This window comes from Brassica napus, chromosome A7 (assembly GCF_020379485.1).
Source record: "Brassica napus cultivar Da-Ae chromosome A7, Da-Ae, whole genome shotgun sequence".
Taxonomy (NCBI): Eukaryota; Viridiplantae; Streptophyta; class Magnoliopsida; order Brassicales; family Brassicaceae; genus Brassica; species Brassica napus.
Window position 1 is genome coordinate 19,953,105 of NC_063440.1, and position 9,757 is coordinate 19,962,861.

The 9,757-nt window shown below is 36.2% G+C and overlaps 2 protein-coding genes across 3 annotated transcripts; one reads left to right on the top strand and one right to left on the bottom strand.

The window, feature by feature from the left end:
- Nucleotides 1-644: 644 nt before the first annotated feature.
- On the bottom strand, nt 645-2,756 carry LOC106356972 (outer envelope pore protein 21B, chloroplastic-like). The gene is made up of 6 exons (XM_048735774.1): nt 2,577-2,756; nt 1,993-2,067; nt 1,748-1,900; nt 1,545-1,643; nt 1,378-1,448; nt 645-1,245 (listed from the first exon to the last, which is right to left on the bottom strand). The coding sequence occupies exons 1-6, from the start codon at nt 2,658-2,660 to the stop codon at nt 1,200-1,202; spliced, it is 528 nt and encodes a 175-aa protein (XP_048591731.1). The 5' UTR covers nt 2,661-2,756; the 3' UTR covers nt 645-1,199.
- A 214-nt stretch (nt 2,757-2,970) lies between these two features.
- On the top strand, nt 2,971-9,364 carry LOC106355729 (probable serine/threonine-protein kinase PBL22). Of its 2 annotated transcripts, XM_022688982.2 has the most exons (6): nt 2,971-5,540; nt 5,667-5,717; nt 5,811-5,965; nt 6,050-6,239; nt 6,416-6,807; nt 6,891-9,364. In XM_022688982.2, the coding sequence occupies exons 1-6, from the start codon at nt 5,453-5,455 to the stop codon at nt 7,158-7,160; spliced, it is 1,146 nt and encodes a 381-aa protein (XP_022544703.1). In that variant the 5' UTR covers nt 2,971-5,452; the 3' UTR covers nt 7,161-9,364. The 2 variants fall into 2 exon arrangements, with proteins under 2 accessions (XP_022544703.1, XP_048591730.1); XM_048735773.1 differs by having other exon boundaries at nt 5,811-6,239.
- Nucleotides 9,365-9,757: the final 393 nt, after the last annotated feature.

Below are 9,757 nucleotides of genomic sequence, written 5' to 3' on the forward strand. Positions count from 1 at the left end.
ATATATTTTAAAGATACATATAAACATTTGAAGCTCCTGATTATAAATATGCGGTAATATCTAAAACCTAGTCAAATTCATAAATTAACGACCATTTACAACAGAAGTTTTATTCGATCTTAGTATTGTGAGAACATATTTATTCATAAAATATCATGATTTTAAAAACAATCTTAAGTTATTCAAAAATATTTCGAGCATATGTAAGCATGTAAAAATTTATTTCACCAAGGTAAGATTGGTCTTAGACTTTTGAAGCGATTAATGTTCTCATGGTTTATTAATATAATTACAGTGTGAAATGAAAATAAAGAATAGAATGCTGCACTGAAAATAATTAGTTTATTGTTGGAGTACTATAGATTGAAGGGGAATAACATTGTTGTTGAGACGTAGTTTTAATATATACTTAGATGGTATCAGGTGTTAGAGAACAAGATATATATTCACTATATAATAATCCTACGTAGAATATTTGACATTCGAGTTTACATGCTAAAACAGTTTGTTAGCTGATACCATTTACATGGTGTCTACAAGACTAAAAAGATGAATCACATACATGAAAAATAAGATATATAATCTCAATTTCTTTCCAGTAGTACTTTACAGGTTAGGGAATTAAAAGTATATAACAAAGATTTGGGATAAAACTTGTCACATCTAGTGCAATTTTCTTTATCAACAAACAAAAGTACTTCATCACTCAAAGCTTTTAAATAATGCCGCCATATAATGAGAGCATTATTGAGATATAGTTTAAATATGCATAGAGATCACGTTGATTTTTAGTTAAAGCCACTACCAAATCCAACGATGAAGTGGGTGACTTGTCCATGTCTCTTTTTCTTCTACTGCTTGAAAACGATCTCTGATCCTTTTTTTCCTCTTTCTGAGTGATGATGATCAGTAAGCAAATCTTGACAGCAAATATAGATTAATACTTTGTAAAACTTTTAAAATTCATTCTGGTTATGATGTTGATGTTCTAAGCAGCACCAACATCTAAAGCTCAAACAAACCACAACACAAAAACAGACCAAACACGGCTGGTTCTCTGATGATCCCGGTTTATAATCGGTTAACAAAATTATGATGGATTTCCGGTTTACGGTTTGCAAGTTAAAAGACATTTTAGTCGGTCTAGTTGGCTCTGGTTCAGCCGTTGCTTCTCTATGGTTCAGAACAATCACATTTGCCTATATAATCTTGAAAACATTCGTCTTTATCTTCACATGGTAGACGCTTGCAATAGTAATGGATATAATTTGTAAGATCAATGAATTTGATTAATTGGAAGAATCAAAGTGTGTTTATACTCCAAGTGTAGTACTAATACATTTCTCAGAAGAATAAAAATGCAGTCACAGGTCAAACCTCAAGTTCCATTTTCCCTTCATGTTAGCGTTAAGAGTCCAATTGTTTTCTCTAATCTGCATATAAGGAACCTAAAAGAAAGAGACAACAACACACTGTTTCAACAAATAACCAAAACATTTAATCTTGGAAGAGCCAACAACATGCTTCAGCTACTAGAGAGGTACCTTATTAAACACTTCGTAGCCAACTTTGATTCGTACATCCTGATCTTCCTTAAAATTCATTATGTTCCAGGCAAATTCTGCGGCTCCTATAGGATTCTTCTGCTACCACAAAACGAGCACAGTTAAGTCCATTCTAAAGGCATAATAATACTCAAGCAAGAAACAAAACTTGGAGACCAAAACAGAAAGATAGAGAAGTGAACCTGATTGAAGTCTTGATCAAAATCACACCGGCCTTTAACATTAAAGGTCACAAGCTTATTAGCTCCCATAGGAAACTCTTTTTTTCCGCGGACATGAGACCGGAGCTTGCGGCGCTTATCATAATGCAATCCTACTCCTAACCCTGTTAAAGCCTAGCAGAAAAATGTGACACTCTATGAGCTCTACCACGGAGAATGTTTCAGGAGGAGGAGATGGTGATAAACCACAGAAAGTGAGAACAAACCTCGGGGAAAAGGTGTCTGATCATGGCAGAGAAGTAACTAGGGGATCCAGTTCCAGTATCTAGCTCTCCATGAAGCTATCACCAAAGAAAATAAGAAACTGAACTGTGGCAGAACAAGCAAGCAAGTCATATACACATACTGACTTAAGATTCAAGGAAGCCTCTGAATGTTTCTATCTTCACTATAACCAATTAGCCATAATAATGAAGTTAACTTGTCACACATAACCTTATTCCTAACACATTTTCAAATACTCAAAACCCAAAAACAAGAGTCACAAGCAGAGGAAAGGGTGAGGAGCGTGTGAGACAAAAAAAAAAAACTAAACCATTCCTCAACTTGGCTCCTACAACAACTCAAATTCTAAAATATGCAAAAACATCTCATGTCAGAATCATTAGTAGCTTCGCTCAGGTTAGACTTTTCATACTCCAAGTATTGCTTCAAACAAGATAAAGTTCGAAACTTTACACAAACGATACCAACCAAGCCATTGAGGTAAGAAACTGTTTCAAAATACGAAAGTAGACACACACACACACACAAAAAAACATAAGTTTGGAAGCTACGAAGAGTTTGACACCTGCAAATGGGTTTTGGAGTTGAAAGGGAGCTTCTCCTTCGCATGGATTCTCAAAGACTTCGAATACCTCAGAGACGTCTCCATTTTTACTCGATAAAATCGCCCAACCAAAACCTCACCTAGTACTCTCCACTGTATCTCCCTCTGCACCAAGCTTCAACCAATAAGTCACTGCAACGTGTTACCAATATTCTTTAGCAGATATAAGGCCATATTAAGGCCCAATAATATGGGCTTTTCTGTATACTTAGCCCTCTGCACAAAGCTTCAACCAATAATTTACTGTCACGTGTAACAAGTATGCTCTAGCCTAAATAGAAGCCCAATATTAAGTATGGTACGTATAAGAATCTAGCGCAGTATTCCTACGCGCCTATTGTTGTTCATTTTTAAAGCAAGTTTGCGTTTGCTGTGGGTGAGAGGCTGGTGAGGGAGATAGAAGTGTCTCATTGGGGGAACGTGGAGGTCACGGAGCATTACAATCTCGTTCACCGTGGGGCTCAGCTCAAGGGAGAGTTTTCGAGGTTTGAGTATCAAGACAGACCTAATCCACAAGGAGTGTTTGCCTTTAGGCATTTACTTGCCAGATAACCACTCCATTTGCTGTCAAGCAGTCTCACGAGGTAACACTGGCTCTTGTCTTTATCACTGTTTAACCTTTGTCTATGTGTGTTTTGATTCTGATATTTGAGCTCTTTGTTTTGTTCATCACTTGCATCATATACACGCGGGCTGACTTCTCAATCTCCAAGTCTTCTGCTGCTTATTTGGCCAAACTCCAATGGGATGAGGTAAAGCACATGTACATGTAGTCTACCAATATCTTGTTACTCTGATAGATATTAAGTGAAAGCGCTTCTTGTGTTAATTAGGTCCTAGCAACACTCCAGGAAGTTCAAAGCATCATCCATAAGTGCTTAGCTTGTACATGATAAGCTTGAAGCATCACTGCGTGATCTATCAAGAACCGGTGACATTCAAACATGCAAAGCTTCTCGCAAATCCACTGACAGTTTACTGAAAGATCTTTCGAAAGAACTCAGACCTTTCCTAGCTTCTTTACAGTCTCTCCCATCAGCCTCTCAGATATCTCCAAAGGTTTTGAATATCTCTCCATCTACTACTAATCTCTTAGGTCCCAGGTTTGCTTAATTGTCTCTTTTGTCACAGGTTGAAGAGCTAGTTTCGAAGGAGAAAGAACTTCAAGAGAAGTTGATGGCCAAACACACCACTGTTGTAGAAGGGTACGAGAAGAAATGATCAAGGCGTGATATCGAATAGCTTTGAGGCAAGAAGTAGAAGATCTTCTTGACTTCATTGATGAGATCTAGAAAGAGTTAAATGTAGCAGAGATCCTCTTAAAGCTTGAAACCAGACTTTTGAATGTCACTGCCGTTGGAACAACTCCTTAATGAGCAGTTTTTGTCAATTTTGAAAACAGCTCTTGTTCCTTTCTAAGACATAAACCTTTAGTTAAACTTTGAATCACATACCAGAGAAGTTTGGGATCGTATCCACTGCTTGATTATCATCGTCATCATTCAACAACCTCTGTCTCAAGCTCTATCATTGAAACAGTTTATCGCAACGCTAAGCTCGTCTCACCAAACTCACCAGTCTCTAACCTTCAGGGAAGTTCATCACAGCAGCATCCAGATTTGGCAGCTCTAATTAACTTGGTAATCTTGAAAGCTTTATCGGTAGTAAGAAGAGGAGGTTTGTTATTGTTGTGGATGAATATATAGGGGAAGTCTCTGCACAGATGGTTGCAACTAAGAGTACTCACAAGGTATATAAGTATTATTATACCAATCTTTTAGGTGATCAAATTAGCTTATGAGTTATGAGGGAGTATTGGACTTCATCTATCGTTTTATAATGTACCCCAGTGCAGTAATTTAAGGAAATGTGAAAAATGTGTTATTAGTTCTACTGATCTCAAAATAATATCTAAAATCAAGTGTTATTTAGTTTACAGATTATTGATTTGGTAATAAAATTTTAGTGAATTTGGAAATATTTTGGACTCATCAAGCCTTTTCTTAATTAAACAAGACATCATCACATCCATTCGTATTTGATTTGTGACACTTATCTCTTTTTAACGTTTTGTGTTATTCTTCTGAAAACGTGCTGTTGTTAATACTATGATCTACTTGTTACATTTCCAAGTCAGCCTTATTTGATTTGTAAATCCATTTATTTAAATTTAAAACCAATGGATTGTATATACAGGGATGTGAAAACCAAATGTAAAAATCCTACTATCAATCAAGGTTCGTATATTTTTATTGGAGGATTTAAAGAGAAAGCATTCTAGAAAAAACAGAAAATTCCATTTCAATAACAAAATTAAACTGCTCAATTTAGTTCCAACGGAAAAAAAAAAAGAATGTTGGAAAAAAAAACAGAAGTAAGAATAGAAGGACGCGCAGTTCCAAAATTAGGTCTCACGGATCCTTTATTTTCTCTTCAGTTGCTTTCAAAATTGATCAGTTGCTTCCCCTCACCACGTTTTTAAAAACAATTTAGACCCCTTTCTTCAAAGATCATCATTCCCTTTAGAAGTTCGTATAAAATCTGTACATTAGTATATGACATTTTGTATAAATCAACTTATATTTTCTCTCCAACCAAGATTCTCTTTCCTTCTTTAGGAAACACTATTCAATCAAATCTTGCCGTTTGTCTTGATGGCTTCATAATTTCCCTCTTTTACTTGAATTAAAGAGAGAAAAGAAAGTTTCAAGGAGCTAGGTTAGATGTTGGACATGATCTCAAACCAGATCCTTCTCTGAATCCATTTTCTTCCACCACTGTTGTTGTTTTTTCTTGGTTCTTACGTTTCATTTCATTACCTAAATTTTATAAGCAAGATGAGCTGTTTCTCTTGTCTCGACACACGAACCCATGACATGAGAATCAACATTGATACCGTTCCTTACCTAACCGATGATTCCTCAGGTTTTGAAACTTTCTTAATCTCTCTCTCTTTTTATTTATTGTAAAATGATATCTCGATATGTTTTTTTTTGGTTTCCCTCTCTTCAGAAAGTTTTATAATTTGTAATTATCATGTTTGTTTTGCAGTTGGCACAAGAGGCGATTCAATAGGAGCAAGGTCCAAATCTGGCATTTTAGGTTAGGCATTTTCAGATGATTATTTATTTTTGAAAATGTTTATGAAGAAAAAAATAAATAAAATTAATGTTTTGATTTTTGGGTTTTGGTCAGTTAATGGGAAAGTGAATAGCGCTAAACCCGGCGGTGGCGCACGGAGTTTCACGTTCAAGGAGTTAGCCGCCGCAACCAAGAACTTCCGGGAGGATAACATGATCGGAAAAGGAGGGTTCGGTAGTGTCTTCAAGGGACGTTTATATTCAGGACAGGTGATTCAAGCTCTCTGTTCTATAGTTCTAAAACATCTGAAACGTTGTAAGAAAATTTATGGGAACTTGAATAAAACGTTACAGGTGGTGGCTATCAAGCAACTAAACCCAAATGGGCATCAAGGAAATCAAGAGTTCATAGTCGAGGTTCTCATGCTTAGTGTCTTCAGCCATCCAAACTTAGTAACTTTAATTGGTTACTGTACTTCTGGTGCTCAAAGACTTCTTGTTTATGAATACATGCCAATGGGTAGCTTAGAAGATCATCTCTTTGGTTAGTCAATGTGTTACAAATATATATATATATATATATATATATATATATATATATATATATATATATATATATATATATATATATATATATAAATTTATTTATTTATTTTATTATTTTTCATCATATTTTTACTGATTTAACCTAATTTGTTTTCTTGCTGTTGTTAAACTCAGATCTTGAGCCTACTCAGAAACCTCTAAGCTGGAATACTCGAATGAAAATCGCTGTTGGTGCAGCTCGTGGCATCGAGTATCTTCATTGTAAAATAAGCCCATCCGTGATATACCGTGACTTGAAATCTTCAAACATTCTGTTAGATAAAGACTTTAACCCTAAACTCTCTGACTTTGGACTTGCTAAAGTCGGTCCTGTCGGTAACCGGACACATGTGTCTACTCGTGTCATGGGTACTTACGGATACTGTGCTCCCGAGTACGCAATGAGCGGAAAGTTAACCATTAAATCGGATATCTACTGCTTCGGTGTTGTGTTGCTTGAGCTGGTTACTGGTAGGGAGGCTATTGATTTGAATAAACCAAATGGAGAACAATATCTTGTTTCTTGGGTAAGTAAACCAAATATTTCAAAAACCTGTTTAAGCTCTCTCTCTCTCTTTTTAACCGTGTTTTGTTGTTGGTGTTTATGTAGGCTCGACAGTATCTCAGCGAACCTAAAAAATTCGGACATCTAGTGGACCCGTTGCTGCGTGGAAATTACCCAAAGAAGTGTCTTAACTACGTGATTGCCATTACAGAGATGTGTTTGAAGGAGGAAGCTAATCAACGACCGACAATAGGAGATGTTGTGGTGGCATTTGAGTATATAGCTGCTCAGAGCAAATCTTATGAAGCTAGAAGAGTGTCTCGCAAGTCTACTGACTCTGACCGGTCAAGAGAGGAAACAAAACAGAGTTTCTAAGTTATTTGAGTCAAATGTGAAACCTCTGGTACAACCGTAAGCAGAAGGTTGGTGATAAGACCGCGTAAAATATTTATCTTTGTTTCTTTGTTTTTCCGGGAGGGTTTTGTTTAGTCAGTTTAATAATGGGATTTTCGCACCTTAAAATGAAGCTTAATGATTAAAATAGCAGCATATATTTTTATAATGAAAATATTTTGTGTTTTATAATGTTTTAGTGACTATAGCTGAACTTATAATTTCGTAGGATAAATATAAGAAATTTATGTAAATTTATGTTTAGAGACGTGGTAGTTATGAAGTTTGATAATATTTTCCATATTTAATCTTTATAATACACTTTTTGTCAATTTATTTATTTTATAACATGGTATATATGTCTCCAATTCGAGCCATTGATATCAAACTAACTGTATGAATGTGACATGCATGATACAATGATATAGTCAACTTCTGAAACTATTTGAGTTTTTCTCACAAGAAAATGAATTGAATGTAATAAATGCAAGTAGGTGACGAACGGACTTTTTTTTTTGAACATTAGGTGACGAACGGACTTACGCGGAAGTTTTAATATTTTATATCTTGAACACGCTGCCTAACCCGATCTACACATCATTTCCCTTGTATAGATCATACAATCTGCCCACGTTTCCATGATAATCTTAAATTAAAACTAAACAAAAACAAATCTAAACCATCTCATACATCGGTCTTAGTGTCTTATTATTATCTTATGCTGACCTTAAAAAGATTTATTTGGACCGTCAACGACCGCGTTTGTGAAAGAAAGCCACAGAACTGGGAAATATAACCTTCAAATATGCATTCTTTAACCATTAGTCACATTATGTGTGTTTAAAAAAAAAAAACCATTAGTCACATTAATTATAACTATACTTATCAAATATCATGCTCATGCAGCTCATCGTTTCAACGTATTAGCGTTAGTAACAGAACATCCGGATGTATATGGTTTTGACTCTCGTTTTCATATATTTTCTACTCTTTCTAATAAAAGTTTCATACACTGTCACAAATATACCCGGACCCGCCTTATTAAACATGATTTCTTCTTGTTTGACCTTTTTCCCAATGATATTTTCTAAGATTTTTCCTTACACACTGATCACTATATGACAAACTGGCAGAAAAGCGTCTTTTAGATTTACGACATACTATTTTTATTAAGTTTTCCGCAATAGACCTCTTCTCTTTTCCGCACCAATCTTAATTGACTACTATTGATTTGTGTTTTTAAATAGATAATTTTTTTACTTTTGACCAAAAAGAAAATAGATACTTTTTACTGATATCTCGAATTTGTTTGCTTTTATTTTATCATTCAATGTTGGGTCAATGTTAGAATTTCTTTGTTTGCTTTTAACTCTACTTGTTACGTCATCAAGGTGACGTATATGATTGGCGGAGTCAGAGTGAATGTACTTCGGTAATAACAAGTACGAACAATGTGCAAATTAAATGATTGATATCTAACCATATATTCAGTGTTAACTGTTAAGTTAATAGTTATGATTTACTTTCTCTCTGACTATTTTTTCCTACCTTTTTCTAGGTTTTTGCTTTGCCTCTTCGTTTTATGGTGTCGCGTCCTCTGGAATGATCGTCTACGGGTTAAATGGGTGTAACGGTCCTGGGAGGGTGAGTTGGGGTCAGCAATCTTCAGCTTCTTCCGTACGACGGCATCGTCATGTGTTGGCGGTAGGTGTTTGTGGAATTTGCTAGTTGGGTCGGGTTTGATTCTTTGTACGGGTTGTAGTTTGTGGGTTTGACAGAAGCTGTAGGTGCTGTGTGTTTTAAGGTTTTGAGGGCACCTTTCTCTCCAGTTGCTCGTAGCAACTAGTCGCTCACTCCGCTCTTGCCTTGTCCTCTAGTCTTTCGCTGCCACGCTTTGTGTTTCTCCATTGTCCTAGTCTATGCTCTTTTACTTTGGTTATACTTTGCTGCTAGGTCCGATTGTTAGTTTAATTTCTTGCATCTTTGCTACCAATTTTTCTTTTTACTGTCTGTAGAAAAATCAAACCAAAACCCTAACTGCTGCAAATTATATCTTTCTATTTGCTCTCATACGTCGGCGTGAGAGGCATCTCGTCTCCCCTTTTTGTGCCTAATAGTTTTTCACCTGTGGTTGAGATTTATTGACCAAGCTTGAGTTTGTGGCAGTCTTTCACTCTCCGAAAGTTCTGGATCTTTGAGATTCGGGTCTAGGTCTAGTTGCGGTGCTCCGAAGACTAGTGCTGGTGGTTACTGCTCCTTTTATCCTTCGTTTCGTAGTTAGCTTTGAGATATGTGTTTGGTCGATGGTGGAGCTTTGGTTGTGCTGAAGTTGTGGGTGTGGCGGAGTGATCTGTGAGTTTGCGGTGTGCTTTTACAGGGTGTTATTGGGGCCGCATCTGCTAGAGGACAATGGACCAGAAACCGTTTGACACTTTTCGGTGGTGCAACTATCCAAGGGTTCTCTTCTACCTTTCTCTGCTCACTCTCATGGAGTAAGTGATCCCATCTCTTGGTCGTCCGGTACTCCTTGATCTCTCCTCATTGGATTTTCAAAGGCTCAAGACAGAGGATGTTGTGAT

What these genes read in the sequence shown, in the direction of transcription:
- LOC106356972 (XM_048735774.1), bottom strand. Translation starts at nt 2,660, where the DNA reads ATGGAGACGTCTCTGAGGTATTCGAAGTCTTTGAGAATCCATGCGAAG. An exon ending in ACTCCAAAACCCATTTGCAG is followed by an intron (nt 2,068 to 2,576) that starts GTGTCAAACTCT and finishes CTTTGGTGATAG; the next exon opens with CTTCATGGAGAGCTAGATAC. An exon ending in TTGATCAAGACTTCAATCAG is followed by an intron (nt 1,644 to 1,747) that starts GTTCACTTCTCT and finishes TTGTGGTAGCAG; the next exon opens with AAGAATCCTATAGGAGCCGC.
- LOC106355729 (XM_048735773.1), top strand. Translation starts at nt 5,453, where the DNA reads ATGAGCTGTTTCTCTTGTCTCGACACACGAACCCATGACATGAGAATC. An exon ending in CCTAACCGATGATTCCTCAG is followed by an intron (nt 5,541 to 5,666) that starts GTTTTGAAACTT and finishes TTTGTTTTGCAG; the next exon opens with TTGGCACAAGAGGCGATTCA. An exon ending in CTTAGAAGATCATCTCTTTG is followed by an intron (nt 6,240 to 6,415) that starts GTTAGTCAATGT and finishes TGTTAAACTCAG; the next exon opens with ATCTTGAGCCTACTCAGAAA.